Here is a 22,098-nt window from a genome sequence, read left to right as displayed (position 1 = left end):
CAGTTTAAATGCAGCTTCAAAGGGCTCTAAATGATCACAGCCGAGGAAGAAGGGTCTTATCGAGCAAAATGATCGGTTATTTTCAAAAAAAAATGGACAATTTATATACTTTTTAAGATTTAGGAAGATTTTGAAGTTACAGGAGGAAATTTGATGTGAGTTTTTCGACATACCCTTTCTGTCATAAACTGGAATGCACAGTTTTCATGCACAGCTAGACAAGATGACCATTTAAGGTTAAAAAGTATGTAATTTGTACTTTTTTTTGTTTTTAAATAACCGATTCTTTCGCTAGATTAGACCCTAGCACCGTAGAAGTCCACTATATAGAGAGAAATTCTGAAATGTTTTCCTCAAAAAACAATTTCTTTACGACTGAAGAAAGAAAGACATGAACATCTTGGATGAAAAGTAGATTTTGTTCTGGAAATGAACTTTTCCTTTAATGACAGAATTCTCATTTTTAGGTGAACTATCTCTTTAAGAAAACTAGAGGCAGAAGCTTAAGACTGTTCAAACACTTGAGGTGAAATGGTGATATTCAGGCACTCAAACTATGTGTAAACTATAAAATGTGCTTAGGTTATGCAGAGTTTAGAAAGACTAAAAATATAGCCATTCTTTTTGCTTTATTGTTATTCATAAAACAGGTAAAACTGTGAAGTCCTACTCACAGTCTGTATTGTTTCATATTTCTGTGTGATTATCTGATGTAAGTGTTCAGTGCTGTTACGCTTCACATAACTTGTTGAGCAGCACGAAACTGGCTCTTTTATTTAATGGATACTTTCTACACATCATTTCCACGGTCCTCCAGGTTTTTTTTGTAATATCCTGTAATTGTAGAATGGAATTTGGAAATGTGCAATATTCCTCTCAAGAATTGGAGAGCATCATTATTGGTTAAGTAGAGAATGATGCCCAAAATGCGATATTTCAAAACTATTGTGCATTATTTCAATGGTTTTTGTTAGTTATGCTTTTATAAAATAGCATTTAAAAGTTTGGGGTGAGTAAGTTTTTTGTATATTTGTTTGTTTTGAAAGAAATTAATACTTTTGTCAAATCAGGAATGGATTAAATTGATCAAAAGTGACAGTAAAGACATGTATAATGTTACAATTGATAATAATAATAAATGATTTCTGAAGAATCGTGTGACACTGAAGACTAAGAGTAATGATGCTGAAAATTCAGCTTTGCCATCACATGAATAAATAATATTTTCTAAATGTATTCAAATAGAACAGTTGTTTTAAATTGTAATATTTTACACTATTACTATTTTATAGTATTTTTGGTCAAAATAAACCTTAGTTAGCATAAGACACTTCTTTCAAAAACATTCAAAATCTTATTGACCCAAACTTTTGAATGGTAATGTGCTTTATATCTCACTTTATTTATTTAAAGTATACTCAGACCTCCTCATAAAGTGCTTGTGATTGTTCTCATGCTGAAATGACCTTCCAAGAATAAGCAGTAAAGTAATATAATTTAATATACTGCATGAAGATCTCTGGCATAAAAATGACCACGAAATAAACATCAGAGTAGCTTAAATTGCTTCTTGTTTCATAGCATTCTTAAAAGTCATGTTTATGTCCGTGTTTAAAGTTTATTTATAGAAGTTCATCTTGGAGCAGTCGCCATGGCAACATAATTTATACACTTGACAAATTTGCATGTGCTCACTGACCCCACAAATTGGTTGAAGAAAAAAAGGGATGATTATCAGCTCATCTGAGGACATATTATCAGACGAAAACATCACCAAATGTTGCCTGAGCATTTTCTTAGTGGTTATTAATTAGGAGTTCTTAGCCAGAACATTCTTATAAGCTGCTGTGAGGGTAAATGGTTTAGGGGTAATTGAGGAAGAGTGTAATGAATGGACTGCGATAATTAATTGAAGTGTATGTGGATATATACAGAACAATCCCACTATCATTTACTCGTTTAGTAATGTATCTTTTACTCTCTTTCTGTTGCATTATTCAATATGAATGAGTAATGGAAACCAGACCTCCCTCCTTTCCTCTAGTTCTCTCTGTGCAGCTGTACTCTCTTCAGCCTGTTTTCATGATAGTTTTAGTAGTGCAGAAGAAGCACTGCAGGAACAGTTCTTGTTTTTTATGGATGGCGTGTGATGGACGGAACATCCTGTCACTCATATGAAAATGCAGTGATAGCAAACGAGGATCCGATCGATTCCCAATCTACCAAATGAAATCCTGTCCTACTTTTTTTCTCATTCGATAAGTCGTTCCACTGCATATATGTGACCCTGGACCACAAAACCAGTCTTAAGTCGCTGGGGTATATTTGTAGCATTAGCCAAAAATACATTGTATGGGTCAAAATTATTGATTTTTTTTTTATGCCAAAAATCATTAGGAAATTAAGTAAAGATCATGTTCCATGAAGATTTTTTGTAAAATTCCTACTATAAATATATCAAAACGTAATTTTTGATTAGTAATATGCATTGTTATGAACTTAATTTGGAGAACTTTAAAGGCGATTTTCTCAGTATTTAGATTTTTTTGCACCCTCAGATTCCAGATTTTCAAATAGATTTATCTTGGCCAAATATTGTCCTATCCCAACAAACCAGACATCAATAGAAAGATTATATATTGAGCTTTCATATGATGTATACATCTCAGTTTTGTAAAATTTAACCTTATGACTGGTTTTGTGGACCTGGGTCACATATGTTACAATAGGGAAGAAAAGACAATTGCAACTTCTGTTTCATGCTAGTTTTAAAAAGGAACTTAACTCATTTTGACAAGCCGTGGAGGTTTCTATACAAACAGCTCATTTACAAGTACATGCACTTTGTCTTGCCTTGTAAACAAGCTTTAAATTGTCAGTTTAACATATTCTCTCTCTCTTACTCACTTCTTTTAGATGAAGTTGGTTTAAGGGGATTCACACGGGACCCATCTCAGCTGCAGGGTGCTATCTTGCGCACAACTCTGAAGAAGAGTCCTCAGGGCTTTGGCTTCACCATCATCGGTGGAGACCGACCAGATGAATTCCTTCAAGTGAAGAACGTCTTGAGAGATGGACCCGCCGCACACGATAACAAAATCGCTTCGGGTAAATCCGCTTGGCTTCTGTTCATTAGAGGGGACATATCATAAAAATCTGACTTTTCAAGTGCTATAAACGGGTCTCTTATGTATCTACCAACCCAGGAAATGTAAGAAAGGACAACCCAGTAACTTTATTTTGGTAAGCCTTTCTTCTTAGATTTCGCTCCCCCGTGACGTAGGAAGGGGATCTTATTATAACATTACCGCCTCTTAATTTGCACATTTCCACCCACGGCACCGCCGTTTTGTTTCCACAAGCGATAACAGTGTACCAGTTCTAACGCCATGGCAAAGGTTCTAGCTGAAACTGGCAAAACTCTACTGTTGTTGGATGCACAGACTATTTAGAGTTCCAGTCTCAGGATTTTTTTATTTATTTACTGTATATTATGCTACTTTCACACTGATCTAATATAAACATGCGGTTTCTTTCCCGGCTGTTTTCCTTCACAGACATAACCGACTGTTTTTATAACTCCTGTGTGTTTTTAACACAAACTTGCGTGTATTTGACAGTTTAAGCGCAATGAGACATGAAAGAGAACTTACTCAGAGTCGGTGTGACAGCTGCTTTCTGTGTGCGTACTTCGGATGTGTGCGCTCAGAAAACCCTTTATCAGAAGTTTAAACTGATATGGCTTTGAAACAAATATCATTATATGACATGATAATCTAAACCAAGCTAATGTTTTTTAGCAGAGTATCTAAGGCAGTGGTTCTCAAACTTTTTTGGTCGCACCCCCCTTTAAACCTTTAAAAAAAATCTGCTGCCCCCCCTCCCGAAAATACCTATCCCACCTAAGACTAATAAATGATTTTACTAAACATAATGAAAAATTAATGCTTTCTTAGTTAAAAAAAAAAAAAGCTACAGGAGAAAAACATGCAACACTTGAAACATTAAAAAATAGCACAGGGAGAATAACTGTTATTATAATTCTATCTGTTATTTTTTATTTTTTTCATGCTGTCCTAAGGCATAGCAGGGCTTGAAATTAACTTTTTTACTTGGTAGCACTGGTGCTCCAAAAAAATATAGGAGCACCCAATTTATTTTTAGTAATGTGCCGATATTGATTCTTCATGGCTGATTCTGATTGCAGATGTTTTACAAGCAAATGGGCTGATTCTGAAAGCCTTTGATTATATGTTTATTTTTTACGCCTTAAGCAAGGGACAGGAATGAATGAAAATATGAGTACATGAACAAGATGTTTGTTTTCTCCATTAGAAGTACAGCCATTTAAATTAGAGGCAGCCACTGCATTTTTATGGAATCTACAGTTTAAATAACAAAAAATAAACGACACAGATCTTTCTTAGTCGTGTAGACAACAAATGCAGGCATAATCAAAGTAGGCTACTATTTCAGTATTCAAAGTGCAAGTAGAGACCGAATTTTCCCATCATGATACGTTATAGACAACTACACAACTTAGCCCACATACTAATAACAGCCTAGATTTTTTATGTAGCCTAATTTGCGCGCATTGGGGAGTCGATCTCTAAACGTGGGGTATAAAAATTGCTTTTGAATGCGTGTGCGCATTTTACTTTTGGTTTCATTTTAACGATCGCGCGAATCAGCGGCGCTGAGCGTGCATTCTACAATACAAGACATTACTTTTACAACGCCATTTGAAAGTGGGAGGACACAAAGAGGATTTTGAAAAGCCCCAAGTGGAAATTACGCCCCTGCGTGAGCTGAACTCTGCCGCTGAGTTATCATTTGTGAATGTATGCTGCGTTGTACAGTATACTGAGGCGCCAGAATGCTGCAGTTCAGCGGAGCGCAGTGTCAGTGACATCTCTGCTGGACGCGACAAAGCGACAGTTGCAAATCATTTTAACTTTGAAGCCGAGAGCAATTATACCTCGTCATATTTTCTGCATTGAGCTTTTGAATGACCAGTACCTGAATGGGTCTGTGCGAATTCATCTATGGTTTTCTCTTCTCTTTCACACACCGATCCATCTCCCATTCTAAGTTAACGTCCTGTGGCTGTTTACATTTTTATATTTATTTTTCTGCTGATGGCCCGCGCCCCCCCTGCAATACTCGTGCGCCCCCCACTTTGAGAACCACTGATCTAAGGTATGATCTGTAAATGCACAGCCCTATTCTGAAAAGGGGGCGGGGAGCAGCAGGTCATTTGCATTTAAAACTTCTGAAACTTCTCAGACACATTCTGTGAATCTTGTGAAACGGGGCAACTTTTTGCTTATTTTATTAATATTGATAAAACATCAGGTAATTAGGTATCATTATGCACATTAACACCCTGGATCATTCGTGTTTATCGCTGCAGTCTGGAAGGGTAGCATATGTGGTGTGTTGCTGGATGCCACATCCATTTCTTGGAGGATTGCCGGGTTACTAGATTCCAAGTAAATAATCCTGTGAAAGTGCCCACAGCGGGATCGCATAGATAGCGATAAAATAAATCAGAATCAGTGGGTGAGCATCAGGGGAACTGGCTTTCCTGCGGAGTTGCGTTTGGCGATAATTGCAGCGCTTACACTCACACTCTCTACCCTCCATTACAATGTGAAGAAACAACTGCCTGTATACTTTAACTCCCTGCAGACGTGGCTTTGTATATAGAATTGTAAAACGGTTTATCCGAGATATACATTTAATTCTAAATTCGAGTGCTGCGTAATAAACGTGCTTCGACTGGCTCAAAGAGGCATGCTGATGGGTAGATTCATCTGCATCCAATTTCTTTATGCAAATTTTTATGTTTGGTCAACAAGCTGTCAAAAAGCCTGTTTATGAGCCTCTTTTTGACATGGTAAAACATTAATGTATTGCAAGTGTATTTTGATCTTGCTTCTCACTGTTTACTTATGTTCATGTGGTATACTTTTGACTTGCAGCATAAAGTTTGGTCCTCATTTAAAATGATTCTTATTTGGAAATGACAATGATAGATTAATAATAGTCTCTGTGATTGTTTGTATACACACTGCTGTTAAAAGTTTGTGGTCAGTAAGATATTTTACTCTTATACAGTGCCTTCCTTCATACCCCTTCATTTTTTTTGTTGTTGGCTTATGTTAAACTGCTTTAAATTGCTTGTTTTCCACATAAAACTACACTCCATACACCACAATGGCAAAGCAAAAAACTGGTTTTTAACATCTTTGCAAATTTATTACAAATAAAAAAAAAATTAAAACTGAAATAAGTATATTACATAACCTTAACTCAGTACAGCTAATGTACCTTTACAGTCTCTTACAAGTCTTTTGGGGCATGTAAAGGTGCTTCAGCTAAGTACTGAGTGAATACTTGTGCAATGTACTTATTTCTGTTTTTTTAATTTTTAATAAGTTTATGAAGTTGTGACAATTATGTTTTTGTTTAGTCATTATGGTGCATGGAGTGTACATTGATGTGGGTAAAGAAAAGTAATTTTAAAACAGTTTAATATAAGGCAGCAACATAAAACGTGAATAAAGTTGCAAGGCACTGTATGCTCGGCAAAGCTGCATTGGTTTGATCAAGAATAAAATAAAAACTGTAATATTGTGAAAGCAGTTGAACTGCTTTCTATTTTAATATATATTAAAATGTAATTTATTTCTGTGATGCAAAGCTGAATTTTCAGCAGCCATTACTCTAGTCTTTAGCATCGCATGATCCATCAGAAAATTTTCTAATATGCTGATTTGGTGCTCAAAAACATGATTATTATTAATTTTGAAAAGAGTTGTGCTGCTTAATATTTTTGTGGAAACAGATATATTTATTTTTTCCTCATTCTTGGATTAATAGAAAATTCCGAAGAACAGCATTGTTTTGTAATATAATAAATGTCTTTACTGTCACCTTTAATTAATTTAATGCTGATTCAAAGTATTTATTTCTTTCACAAAAGGCCTTGCTGACCACAGACTTTTGCACTGTATTGTGTATACTGCGTAAAAGTTGTATAAAGTCCAAACAGATTGGAACTGATGATTTCAGTCAGCACTTGTCATTTTTACGTACTCTATATTTATCTGGAGGTCAGTGAGAAATAACTAAACGCTCCCTAAAACCTTCATGGCTTCATGGCTAGCAGTAGACCTGGCCCAGTTACTTATGAGTTCCTGGTCATCCGAATGAAACATTGATGCTCGCAGCACTTTGACAGGTAGTGTGCTCCGTGCCAGTATTACTGTATAAGCAGCAGGATGTCTTTGGCAGAACAGTCACTTTCAAGAAGTGAAGCGAACCTGGAAGGATGCCATTGATTAGTCAGGAGCACAAAAGGATGGAGGAATTCCCCAACGTCCTCTGCATTGATCAATAGACACACTGCCCATTAGATAGACTGCACCAACCGAGTGGATCGTTGACTTTAGCTGGAGTAATGGTTATGTGGCCACTGCCACTTTATCACTGTATATCATACTCATACACACTCCCCCGTGAACAGAACAGAAGGAGCCAAGACAGCTTTCGTTGCTGGAATCAAAAAGAACAGTTTAAACACACTGGCAGGATTTGTGTTTGAGATCAAATTGACACAGTGGCCATGTTCCAGATCTTAGTGAGTTTGCCTTGCTGCATATTGTCTACCCGAAGCCAGATACCTTCAAAGACACTATTCTTACTAAAATGGATCTTATTAGTGACTGATTTAAAAAGACTATATCTTATTTTGCTGTAAGAGTGGGTAGAGTCTTACCATGTTGTTTTATTATACTATCTTAATTATGAACACAGTGGTTTGTAGTGCAAACAGTTTTACAGTTTACTGCATGTTGTTATTCTTATCATGTCCCTATAGTGGCTAATGAAGCAGAAGTCATGCCCATAGGGTTACTTCTGCGTTGAAGAATATGTGGATGGACAGCAATTATAATGGTCACTCACATCCCAGACAAACAGCAGTCTTTATATAAAGTGCATGACTTAAATTGCATAGCACACAGATGTTGGATGTAATTGTGCTTTAATTAGAAATGAAAAATTCAACTATTAACTTTTTTGTTGCTGTTGATACTTTCAGAAAAAAATTCTGAAATTGATGCAGTGTACTTGGAAGTATCTTACAGATACATACAATGTTGCCTTATATTTTGTCCAGAAATATTTTATAACTTAAATTAACATAACTTTTAAATATTTTTATAACTTTTTTTCATCAAAGAATCCAGAAAAAAACTATCACAAGTTAAAAAAAATATTACGCAGCACAACTGTTTCCATCATTGATAATAAATCAGCATATTAGAATGATTTCTGAAGGATCATGTGACACTGAAGACTGGAGTAATGGCTGATGAAAATTCAGCTTTGCATCACAGAAATATATTATATTTTAAAATATATTAAAGTAGAAAACCATTATTTTAAACTGCAAAAAAAATCTTACTGATCTCAAACTTTTTAACAGTGTAAGCAGTGTAAGTTTAAGTTAAGTACTAAAATGACTAAAACTGAAATAAATTTGAATGAAAACTGAAAGTATAGGAGTTAAAAGCTATTTTAAAATATTAATAATACTAGAACAGTATATGAATAGTAAAATAGCACAACACAGAAATACAGAGCACCCAGATGTGTTGGAAATGTTGCATTTTATTTAGAGCATTTCGGTACTGAATAAAATGTAATTTTAACTGGACAGTTTTACTTTAGATAAATGAGTGATTTATATGCTTTTTCATGTCATAGTTTGTAATGTCACCTCCTTTGCCTCCTTTGCGGAAACACCCCTGATGCCTAGGTAGGCTACGGAACAACTGCTTCATTCATGCTTATTCTGTGTCTCTCATTTAGGTGACGTTATAGTGGACATAAATGGTACATGTGTACTGGGCAAGACCCATGCAGATGTGGTCCAGATGTTCCAGTCCATTCCAGTGAATCAGTATGTGGATATGGTCCTGTGCCGTGGATACCCGCTGCCAGAGGACACCAACTCCAGCGAAGAGGCCACAGGCGACATAATGACTGCCATGCCAGGGATGGACGGGCAGCCCATTCATTCAGACGGGACCCCCTCCCTGCAGGACCTGCATTACATGACCACCGATGGCAGACATCCAGCTGCAGCAATGCCCAATGGACGCTACCCAGAGGCAGGGGAGACCACCCTGCTGCAGCCCGAGCTGGTTAGCGTGCCTTTGGTAAAGGGGCCGAGCGGATTCGGCTTTGCCATCGCAGACTGTCCGCTGGGCCAGAAGGTGAAGATGATTCTGGATGCGCAGTGGTGCCGAGGTCTGCTGAAGGGGGATGTGATAAAGGAAATTAACAGGCAGAACGTACAAACCCTCAGCCATGCGCAGGTGGTGGACATCCTCAAAGACCTGCCCATGGGCAGCGAGGTCAACCTGCTGGTGCTCAGAGGAGGTGAGTGATGGAGAGAGTGTGACTTGGGGTCCAGTTACCTCATAATTATTTTGGCTACACCCCATTGCAGGCATCACCTGGCTCTAGTGACAGTTGAAGGGATAGTTCATCCAAAAATGAATTTTCTTTCATGATTTTCCAGTGTTATTAATATGCTATTATACGATTGATTTTTATATTGAATTAGCTGTTTTTATTTTTTCTGTTTATATTTGTTTATATAAGTTTTAAATCTGACACAGCAAGACGCCGAGAACGCCGCCGCTGACAGAGACCGGTGGAGATCGCTTGTTGCCCAATGCGCCCAGATGCGCGGGAGGAACTAAGACTAAGATATTTGGTTTTCATTTTGGTTTAGGTTTTAGCAATTTTGTTATATAAATTCTGAATAAACTTTAATAAGCTTAAATGAAAATTAAAAATGTTGCTTGCGTACTAAAGTTGGAGGCTGGATAAAAAATGTAGATATTAATTGATTCTTGTTTTTACAAAATGATATCCATTCTCAAATCCCAAGAATTAATTAGTCTAGCCTGTTTTCATTTTAATGAATGGAACATTGTAGCACACCTCCCATCCAATAAATCGCAATAAGCTTTGTGCTTTTTTTTACTTTTGATGTGAAACAAAGTCTCAGATTTTAGATTGCATTTTATTACAATATTCAAACATTAAATACAATTTTGGCGCCATTTAATGTGGAGTGACAGATCATTGTACCACCTCAGTTTAAAGCGGCAGCACGAAGTACACATAAACAGATCATTTCCTGTGCTAAAGCTAGATTCAACACAAAATAAAAATATATAAACATCCAAACGTATGTTAAAAGAAACTGTACAATCTGTATACTGTCTCATATAATCGCTCAATCAGTGTTTCAATCTCAGAAAGACATCAGTATAACAGCTTGTAAACAATACGTCACATTTACCTCAGAAAAAAACATATTTGATGACCATAAACTCATTAGTCAGCTAAAAAAATGGAACTCTAGAGAGCAGCATTTTGCTAAGTATATGCACCATATAACATATTCATTATAATTTTAATGTTCTTCAATATTTCATTTACACTTGAATAAATCTGTTAAGTTTTATGACAGCCACTATTTAATTGTGTATATTTTTAAAGTGACATTGGAGTAGAATATAATTATGTGATTAAAGTTAGTCTTATAACTTTATTATTATAAAAATTGAATTAAGTGCAATTTAGGTTTTTGCATACAAATCACTTAATTTTACCTCCCAATATTATAATTTAGTACCAACTGAGACTCATGAATATTTTACAGCATTAGTTAAGAGATATTTTTTACTTGAAAAAAATTGCCATGTACTGTACCTGATGTATATACAAAATAATCAATATTGAATCGAAATCGGAATTGATTCAAATTTCAAATCGAATCGTGAATTTTGTGTCATTACCAAGCCCTAAAAACTTAACTTAAACTGAAATAAAAATAAAGCTGAATCGAAATAATTAAAAACTAATATTAATAATAATGGCAAAAAGAAAAGAACTGTGGAAGCCCATTTCCGCCACGTAAGAAAAAAATTCATGCCTTAAAAAGTTGAAATTGTGTCTTTACAATTCAAAATTGACCTAATGACTTTATAAACACATTGGTCACAGGATAGTGGTCTAATGATAAACAGGACATTCTAAAAAAATAATAATAATTTGGCTTAAAACAGTCTGGAAAACCAAATTCAATACACATCTTATTAATAAAGCATATACCATTTACAGACAAGCATAATATACCCCAGAATATAAACGCAACACACTGAGTTGCACGTTAAGCATTTACTTGGGGTAGAACATGAAATATAGGCTATATATTTACAGGCAAGCAGATGTAGGCAGAATATGAATGCAACACATGCCAAGTCTCACGTTAAGCATTTATTCTTTATAACAGTTTTTTTATGGGAAGAAAGTGCTTGAATTCAGACAGTTGCGTTCATTTTGCGGGTTCATTCGCTTGCCTTTTAATAATTCGTAATAATCTGAGTACTACATGTGTTTTTTATATCACTGTCTCCTTCCACTAAGCCCAAGAAAGCGCTTAACGTGCAACTCAGCACATTGCATTCATATTCTGGGGTATATTCTGCTGGTCTGTAAATGGTATAGGCTTTATTAATAAGGTGTGTATTGAACTTGGTCCTCCAAACTGTTTTAAGCCTTTATTGATTAATTTTTATCAATAGACCACTATGTTTATAACATCATTAAGTCAATTCTGAATTGTAAAGTCATAAATTTAACTTGTGAAAAGTCATAATTTCAACTTATCTGATAATTGTGTCTTAAAGTCATAATTTTGACATTTTATCGCATAATTATGATTTTTAAAGTCATAATTTCAACTTTTTTATGTCATCATTATGACTTAAGTATGTCATAATTTTGACTTTTGTTCACAATAACAAAAACATTTACTCACCTTCATGTCATTCCAAACCTGAATGACTTATTGGAAATGAACTGTTGTTTTTTCCATACAGTCAAAGTCAAAGGAATCAAATGTTGTTGAAAGTCACATTTGTTCCACACAAGAAAGAAAGTCATAGAGATTTGTAATGACATGAGCGTGAGTAAATGATGATGACAGAGGTTTTTTTATGGGGAACTATCTCTTTAAAGAAAGAGCGAAAGCAAACTCAGAGGGATAAAGTTGTGATTAAAATGATTTATGTAAGCTGAAGATGTGCGAAGCAGAATAGAGCGAGAGACATAGCAGGGAGGGTGATAGCCGAAGGAGATAGACGCTTGTGTTTGTGAGTGAGAGACTGATCATCATATATATCACTATAATACCATTAACGCCTGAAAGAAAAAGCGTTCACGCTTACACCGTAACACTGAAAATGAATTGCACAATCTCAGTACAGCAGGTTACTGGTGTGATTTAAAGTTCATTTGTGAAGTAATCGAAATAAATGATGTCATACTTATTTACTCCTCCTCATTTGAGTACAAAGTCTCTACAACTTCAGCTTGTGATGTGGTTTGTGGACACTTTATCAATAGTCTATATGCATCAGACACTTCTTACACCAGTTCAACCATGTAGAGAAAACCCCCCGACAGTGTTTTAATTGAACTGAATCCTGTATTTGCATGCACAGCAGCGGGAGCATAGCAGCTATACACACAGATCTATATTGCATCTAGTCTGTGGTTTGTCTGGAGCCCAAGTGAAAATATCAGGTTCTGTGTTCACTTACTCACTTCCAAGTTTCGGCTGTCACAGCGCAGCCATCGGATTGTGGCTGCAAAAGGTCAAACGTATTCATAAGCAAGCTTTTCTTCTCTGACTTATACAAACACGATTATATGCTCAAAATCTGCACACAGAACAATGTAACCGCAAATGTGGATGTTCGACATTAGTCTTTTTTCTTTTAATAAAGACAGCTAGGCCTTGTTAGTATTCAAAGTAAACATGCAAGCTTTATCATATTGTGCGCGCACACACACACACACACACACACACACACACACACACACACACACACACACACACACACACACCCACACACACACACACACACACACACACACACACACACAAATACACATAATATACATAAACATGCCTGGCACGGAACATGTGTATATATTATGTTTTTTTTTTTCATTTATTTCTCCAGTATATGTAAATGCAAACTGGAGTACGCTGCCCCTTGGTGGCCACTGTTGAATTTTTTAAAGGTTTTGCACTGTATTAATACAAGCAAGCCTGAAATCCAGCTTCAGGACTGAAACATTTAGATTTTTTTAAGTTTAGTTCACTTCCAGAATAAAAATGTCCTAATAATTTAGTGGTCTCCATTTAGTCATCTCTTTCTTTAGTCAAAAAAAATAAGGTTTTTGAGGAAAACATTCCAGGATTTTTCTCTATATAATGGACTTCAATGGGAGCCAACTGGTTGAAGGTCCAAATTGCAGTTTCAGTGAAGCTTCAAAGGGCTCTACACAATCCCAGCTGAGGAATACGGGTCTTATCTAGCAAAACGATCTGTCATTTTCTAAAAAATAAAAAATTAGAAAATGACAGATCGTTTCATGTTACACATGTTCTGTAAACCTCTTATTTTATTTGGTGTCTTTAGTAACACGAAAATGAAATGGCACCCTTCACTTTTAAAGGTTGTAAATTTACAACCTTTAATGAACTGATGAATTGCCTTTCTCCAGCAATAAATGGCTGTCTAATTGTATAATCTTTGAACGTACCTTTTCGACTGAACTCATTCTCATTTCTCTCTTTATATCTGTTTGTGCCTGCAGGTCAGACATCTCCCGTGAAGTCTCTGAAACCTGTAAGTTCAGCTAAATGTCTTTTAATTACTCAGTTTTTGGGATTTAATTTAGACACACTAGGGAATTTTGATGAAATGAAGATAAAACAGGATGAATTATTTATCGGCCTCGTTCCGGGTTCCTCAGCGAAGCGCATTCCTTGCAGTCGTACATTATTCACGGAGCAAGTGCCAAACGCTATAATGTTATTTTAAGAGCAGGATGTGGTGAATCACTTCGAGGCAAACACGAGCTTCTGCAGCGAACATCACTGCTGAGTCTACAGGCCCCTCAGGAGCGCTTGCTATTGGGCTTCTCTCACAAGTGTTTCTCGTACAGGCTCTAATGTTGATTATCTATTTCAGAGCAGTTTGTGTAGCATTGTGATCAACACTGAAATGAACATTATGAGTCATAAATACACACTTTGAGTGTGTGAAAAATAATGAAATTAAAGGGTTAGTTCATCCCAAAATGAAAATTACAAACCCGTAAGACCTTCGTTCATCTTCGAAAACAAATTAGGAATTTTTTTTAATGAAATTCAAGAGCTTTCTGACCCATAGACAGCAATGCAACTGAGACGTTCAAGGCCCAGAAAGTTAGTAAGGACATTATTATAACAGTCCATGTGACATCAGTGGTTCAACCTTAATTTTATGAAGCAACAGAAATATTTTTTGTGCACAAAGAAAACAAAAATAACTTTAATCAGTAATCTCTTCTGTCAGTCTTTGACGCATGTTCACAAGAGTTGAATGGGACTATAAAATAAAAATATACTACCAGTCAAAAGTTTTTGAACAGTAAGGATCGTAATGTTTTCTTAAAGAAGTCTCTTCTGCTCACCAAGCCTGTATTTATTTGATCCAAAATACAGTAGAAACAGTCAAATTTTGATAAGATAAACTATTTAAGAGAACTGTTTTCTATTTGAATGTATTTCAAAATGTTATTTATTTCTGTGATTTCAAAGCTGAATCTTTAGCATCATTACTAATTTTCATTCTGATATTCTGATCTGCTGCTCAAAAACATATATTTTTATTATTTTGTTGACAACAGCTGAGTAGAATTTTTTCAAGTTACTTTGATGAATAAAGTTCAGAAGAACAGCATTTTTCTGAAATCTTTTATAACATTATAAATGTCTTTATCAACACTTTTGATCAATTTATAGCATTTTTGCTAAATAAAAGTATTAATTTCTATGATTTCTAGTATAGTGTAGGTAGGTATAGTGTATAATGTTACAAAAACTTTATATTTCAGATAAATGCTGATCTTTGGATCTTTCTATTAATCAAAGAATCCTGAAAAAATGTACTCGGCTGTTTTAAATATTGATAATAATAATAAAAATAAAATGTTTCTTGAACAGCATATCAGCATATTAGAATGATTTCTGAATTCACTGAGGACACTTAGACTGGACTAATGATACTAAAAATTTTGCTTTGATCACAGGAATAAATTACGTTTTAAAATGTATTCAGATAGAAAACAGTTATTTTAAATAGCAAAAATATTTTAAAATGTTACTTGCTGTACTTTGGATCAAGTAAATGCAGGCTTGGCTAGCAAAAGAGACGTCTTTAAAAATCTTACTGTTCAAAAACTTTTGACAGGTAGTGTACATTGGAAGTCAGTGGGAAATAAAACTCATTGGTTATCAACATTCATTTGTGTTTAGCAGAAGAACGAAATGCAAACAGGGTTGGAACGGCATGAGGATGAGTAAATGATGATAGAATTATTATTGTTTTTGAGTAAACAAGCCTTTTCGTATTGAGGGATGTCCATGTTTGGCATAGTACTTGGGCTGTAATGTTGATGAATATTTGGTAATGTTTGTTGCTGTGTGTGTGTCCATCTGTTCATTTAGATCACTCCAGCTATTCCCAGCACCCAGAAGCAGGACATTGCCACCAGTTCTGTCAGTAATGAAACTCCCAGTCCGGCTGAGCCTGGACCACAGTCCCTCCCCTTCCCCCCTCATGCCATGCGCTCCAGCTCTCCAAAACTGGACCCGTCTGAGCTCTACCTCAAGTCCAAAGCCATGTTGGACAGCAAACGTGAGTTCAACCTTGACTTTTGGGAGCCAGTAATCATTATGTGAGACAAATTTGCTATTTTACACCAAAATATTTATAGCTGACAGCTAATTTTTTAAAGCTGGGTTTTTTTTTTTTTCAGCCACCAACACTAAAGAACTAGACGTGTTTATCAGGAGGAACCAGGAGACTGGATTTGGGTTCAGAGTGCTGGGTGGAGAAGGACCAGATCAGCCAGTAAGCACTGACAGGCTTTGTAATGATTCATCACCATATTGTCACAACAGAAAATGATGTGACCTTTAACCATGCTGTCTTTTTTTAGGTGTACATTGGTGCCATCGTTCCTCTAGGTGCTGCAGAGAAGGACGGGCGTCTGCGGGCTGGAGATGAGCTCATCTGTATTGACGGCGTTCCTGTCAAAGGCAAATCTCACAAACAAGTTCTGGAGCTCATGACCAACGCTGCCCGCAACGGGCAGGTGATGTTGACTGTGCGCAGAAAGCTCAACTATCCAGGTTGGTACCCTGCCACTGTGTATCGGTATGTGATGCACATTTGCGTTAATGTTCTGACAGCTGTAGACGTTCCTTTAGGGGTTTAAGTCATATCCAACACTGATGTGTTAAAAAAAAATCCACTCCCTGTGAGGACTGAGCATTTCGCTCCATTAGTTCAGAGTGAAGGGCTGAGTTGAACTATAAAATAATAACCACAGAATCAAAATTTAATGACCAGTGTTTTCAGTCAAAGCAGAAGAGTGTTTATGTGTTAACAAAACAATGACTCAGTGCGCTGGAACTATAAAAGAAAGACGCCTCGAGACAACACACACTGGGTAATTTGGAAAAAAATCTTCAATTATGAAGCCATTATGAAATTTGGCGTTATGCCTCATAGCAGTTTTTTCGACACTTTCATAATATTCCCTTTCAGTTTTGTTAAAGCACTCTGGGATTTTGTTTGTTTGTTGTACTTCATGTTGAGGACTGATAGAGGTTCTTTGCCAATCGTATCATCAGGCCCAGATGGAATCAGCCAAACTATTTAATAAACAATACAATAGGTGAGAGTCTAAAATTAGCACTAGTAAAGCAAAATTTGGCTTTGGCGAGTATATAAAACAATTATATAATATAAAGCAATATTACCTGCCATTGACAGTGCAAGTTGAACAATAAAAAGGTGAAATAAATATAAAATGAGTATTTAATTAAAAACATAAATGAAAATTAGAAGTGTGTGTGTGTACACTGCTGTTCAAAAGTTTGGGATCAGTACGATTTTAATGTTTTTTAAAAAGTATTTTCTGCTCATCAAGGCTGTTTATTTGATTAAAAATACAGAGAAAAACAGTAATATTGTGAAATATTATTGCAATTTAAATGAGTGGTTTTCTGTTTTAATATATTTTAAAATAGAATTTATTCCTTTGATGCAAAGCTGAATTTTCAGCATCATTACTCCAGTTTTCAGTGTCAAATGATCTATTAGAAATCATTTTAATATGCTGATTTATTTATTTTAGAAACAGTTGTGCTGCTTAATATTTGTTTTGAAACCGGTGATTCTTTGATTTAAATAAAAAACAGGATTTATTTAAAATAGAAATCTTTTATAACAATATACACTACCGCTCAAAAGTTTGGGGTCAGTAAATTTTTTCTTTCTTTCTTTGTTGGAAAGAAATTCACTTTTTTTTTCAGCAAGGATGTGTTAAGTTGATAAAAACTGATAGTAAAGACTGTTAGAAAAGATTTCTATTTTGAATAAATGCTTTTTTTGAATTTTGAATAACTTTTTATTTATCAAAGAATCCTGAGAAAAGTATCTCAGGTTCTAAAAAAAATATTAAGCAGCACAACTGTTTCCAATATTGATAATATATCAGCATATTAGAATGATTTCTGAAGGATCATGTGACACTGAAGACTGGAGTAATAGCTGATGAAAATTCAACTTTCCATCACAGAAATAAATTATACTTAAATGTATATTCAAATAGAAAACTCTTATTTTAAATTGCAATAATAATTTTGTAATTATAATTTCTGTACTTTTGATCAAATAGAAGTAACTTTGATGAGGATAAGAAACTTTTAAACAGCAGTGTATGTATGTACAAAAATGAAATTAAAATAAATGAATTAAAATAAACTAAAATGATAAAAATTCTAACTAATTTCAATTATTAAATAGTATAGTACTACATAAATATTACAGATCTGTGTTGTTTGACATGGAACTCAACATAAATGTTCATTTAAACACTGAATATTGCATATGTTTCAGCAGATAGAGAGGAAGATGATGGGGGTCAACCTCAGGCCCCACATGCTCCAGCGCTGGTCAACGGCTCACCCAAACCACCCCACATCGAGGTGTCCGGCCACAGCCATCCTCAACCCTACGACGTCACTCTTCAGCGCAAGGACAACGAGGGCTTCGGATTCGTCATCCTCACCTCTAAAAACAAGCCTCCGCCTGGAGGTTAGAAATGACTTTCAGAGCTTTTTTCCGTTAGTCTCTCCTTGTATGTCTCTGTCTGTCTCTCCCTCTCACCCCACCCTAATTTTCAAGCTTTTTTGCTACTTTGCTGTCAGCTTCAGAAAGCACATTTTGTTCTGCTTCATTAGATGTGCAACTACAAACTCATAACATTGTTAAAAAAGTGGCTGAAATCTACATTGTCTTTCATCCAGTCGCTTGAGGGTGTGACATACTGTACAATGCAATTACAATAATACAATCAAAGCTAACTTAGCTGTGAAGTATTACAGTAACCCCAGTAAACCCAGAGCCATAACAAAAATTATTCAGAGATTCAGAAATAATGGCTATGAATAAGCTCTGAATAAGGAACGTTTGTAGGATTTATTTGTGAAATTACGCTGTAAAACTGAAAATGTAGTTTGAAGCTGAAGGGTGTATTTTCTTTAAGATTTCAAGGCTGTATTTAATTGATCAAATATTGTGAAATATTACACTTTATATTACACAAGAAAAAGTAATTTTCAGCAGCCATTACTCCATTATTCAGTATTCAGAAATAATTCTAATATGCTGAATTGAAAGCATTACATATTTTTATCAATGCTAAAAAAATGTTGTTTTTGTGAAAACATTTTTCAGGATTCTTTGATTAATATAAAGCTCAAAAAACAGCATTTATTTGAACTAGAAGTGTAACATGATGACTTTACTGTCACTTTTGATCAACTTAATGCATCCTTGCTGAATAAAAGTATTAATTTCTTGGCAAAATCTGACTGACTTTTGAACAGTAGTGTATAAAAATATTTTCGTTCAAGAAAATATTATGTACAGAGCACCACACATGACAAGCCAGAGTGAAAAAAATTAAAAATTTTGCCTGTCATGTGTGGGGCTTTGTAATTTTAACATTGAAAAGTGGTATATGTACAGTTGAAAGTCAAAAGTTTACATCCCCCTTTCAGAATCTGCAAAATGTTAATTATTTTACTAAAATAAGAGGGATCATATAAAATGCATGTTATTGTTTATTTAACGTCTTTTTCACACTGAGGACAACTGAGGGACTCATATGCAACTATTACAGAAGATTCAAACACTCACTGATGCTCCAGTAGGAAGAAACAGGCATTAAGAGCCGGGGGTGAAAACTTTTGAACAGGATGCAGATGTGTACATTTTTCTTATTTTGCCTAAATATAATATTTTTTTTTATTTAGTACTGCCCTTCAGAGGCTACAGAAGAAAGTTACATGTTTCCCAGAAGATAAAATAAGTTAAATTTACCCTGAAAAGTTTTCACACCCCCCTCAATCTTTTAAAAACATCTTTTATAATTAAAATAAGATGTAAACTTCTAAGTTTAACTGTACCATGTAATGCAGGGCGTTTTTCCTGATCATGTGACACATCTGTAATCCTTTAAGCATAATCAGATTTATTTATAAGTATCAGTTTCTAGAGTTAAAAAGCACTTCTCATTGGTTTGTAACCATCTCAGATCTTGTGGTACTTCTAGTCTGTCAGTATATCCAAGATGTATAAATGAAATAAGCATTGATCTCTGTCTGTCCTCAGTTATCCCACATAAGATTGGTCGAATCATAGATTGCAGTCCCACAGACCGCTGCGGTCGGCTGAAAGTGGGTGACCGCATCTCTGCTGTGAATGGCCAGTCAATTATTGAGCTGTCCCACAACGACATTGTGCAGCTCATCAAAGAAGCTGGAAACGCTGTTACTCTCACAGTGGTGCCTGAGGAGGGTAAGCTTTTGGGGAAGATGTATCATTTCTCTTCATTATTCTGGTGAACAATGAGCTGATAGAAGAAAGCAGTAGAATGCATATTAATTTGTTTCTGTAATAGACAGGTTGTTAAATTATTTGACTTTGAGGACTGAAAGTGAAACTTGGGATGGAGTTGTGTGTGTATGTGTGTTTACGCCACACTGATAATCCTGTTTATTTTTCAGAACACAGCGGACCTCCGTCAGGCACTAGTTCAGCCAAGCAGAGCCCAGCCACTCAGCACAGAGCCGTGGGACAGCAGCCTGCCAACCGAGATGACAGGTACAAGCTCCATCCTGACGGCCAGCTCAATCACAACACGCACGTACACACACAATCAGTCTTTACAGTCAGCATATAAACCTTTTACAGTTTCATTTAAAAAAATTCAGTCCAAATTCAAAATATCTCTTTCAAGTGTAGAAATTAGGAAAGTATTGTAATTACCCTACTGTAGTGTAGAGCAAATACAATATACATATGAAATCTTAATTTATTTTACGATTGTTTTACAAATATATGGCTATTACTGTCATAGGAATAACAATAATATAAAACTGTTGTTGTTTTTATTATAATAATTTGTTTGGCTTCCTAAAACACCAGTGTGAATGTAATTTAGCCTGAGACAGTATACCACAAAAAAGGAGGGTTGAGTCTCCTTTAATGTTCAGGTAGTCAATTGATTTTTTTCTGACTTAAGTTTTCTTAGTCAAAAGTTTTCATAGACAAAAGTTTTCTTAGCTCTTCATTTTGAACTTTCAAAGTGCATTTTTATTTTTTTCCAAGTCTTCATTTGTCTTTTTTTTTTTTTAATACTGCAATAAATATCATATTGTGCACTTCATATTGAGATATTATCAAATCGTGAAATTTTGATATTGTTACATCCCTAGATTTTATTTGCATTTGTGACATCTTTGCTTGAGATGAGACGACAAATCAAAAATCAAATATTTGATATAAGAACAAATATTTTTACTCTGCATAATTTCCAGTCAAACTTTAAGTTGTTTTTTTCCTAACTTTTTATTCATCAAAGAATCCTGAAAAAAAAAAAATTATATCATGATACGAGTAATTTTTTTCCACGGTAACAACATACGTCACAGTATAGTTATTTTTGCTTTAAATAGATCTTTATGATATCAAAATATCATATCATCATTTTTAATATTTTGAAATTTCATAAGTGTCAATATCACAAAAAACTAATACTAGCCTAAATTAAAAAAACTTGCACCTCAGCTATTTAAATAAAAGAAAGAAACTACACAAGCAATAGGACATAAAAACTACAGTAGAACAAATTAATAAATGCTACATACATTTTATACAATAATGAAATGTACAAAAAATACATATTCTTCACTGTGTAAACTGTTACAAAAGTGAAAAAGTTACAAAAATGATTTAGTCAAGAGCAGTGAGAGATTTTCTCTCTTTTGTTTGACTAACATGAATGACAGGCAGCAGGAATATTAGACTGCTGTCACTTTAAGAGCTGCTTGGATCCAATATACTGTTACACATGTGTTTTCTTTCTCAGCTGTTTGCTTTCACTTTAGACCTAAATTACGGTGTAAATGAGGAGACTTGCAAAGATGGACATTCAATACTCCCACACTCTATGAGCACTGTCTTCACAAAATTTTCTCAGATATAGCAAATTAAGTTTTTTTTTCGCTGCTGATTGCGCTTTAACGCCTCAAAATCACTTGCTTTTAAATTACTGTGTATACAAGCATACTTGCAAAGATGGACATTGTGACACATACAGTGTGTGTATTTAACCGTTCAAGAGCCTATAAAGTGGCAATAATAGCTTTGTTCAATACTCCCACGCTCTATGAGCACTGTCTTCACGAAATATGTTTTTCTGCTGCTGATTGCACTTTAACGCCTTAAAATCACTTGCTTTTAATCCATAATGCTTAAAAACGCATGCAAACAATACATTTTTGTGACCACATAGCACAGCAATGTCACA

At 35.1% G+C, this 22,098-nt stretch overlaps 1 protein-coding gene across 1 annotated transcript in view; it reads left to right on the top strand.

The window, feature by feature from the left end:
• LOC141290580 (membrane-associated guanylate kinase, WW and PDZ domain-containing protein 3-like) overlaps positions 1-22,098 on the top strand; it is a 169,092-nt gene that overhangs the window by 129,635 nt on the left and 17,359 nt on the right. The window contains exons 9-17 of the mRNA XM_073822698.1: positions 2,917-3,108; positions 8,881-9,453; positions 13,762-13,793; positions 15,659-15,848; positions 15,970-16,064; positions 16,153-16,345; positions 18,123-18,317; positions 19,899-20,084; positions 20,294-20,390. Coding sequence (XP_073678799.1) covers positions 2,917-3,108; positions 8,881-9,453; positions 13,762-13,793; positions 15,659-15,848; positions 15,970-16,064; positions 16,153-16,345; positions 18,123-18,317; positions 19,899-20,084; positions 20,294-20,390 — 1,753 coding nt within the window. The remainder of the gene's footprint in view (positions 1-2,916; positions 3,109-8,880; positions 9,454-13,761; positions 13,794-15,658; positions 15,849-15,969; positions 16,065-16,152; positions 16,346-18,122; positions 18,318-19,898; positions 20,085-20,293; positions 20,391-22,098) is intronic.

Source organism: Garra rufa, chromosome 18 (genome assembly GCF_049309525.1).
Source record: "Garra rufa chromosome 18, GarRuf1.0, whole genome shotgun sequence".
In the NCBI taxonomy this organism is placed as follows: Eukaryota; Metazoa; Chordata; class Actinopteri; order Cypriniformes; family Cyprinidae; genus Garra; species Garra rufa.
This window is presented reverse-complemented; position numbering and strand designations above follow the sequence as displayed.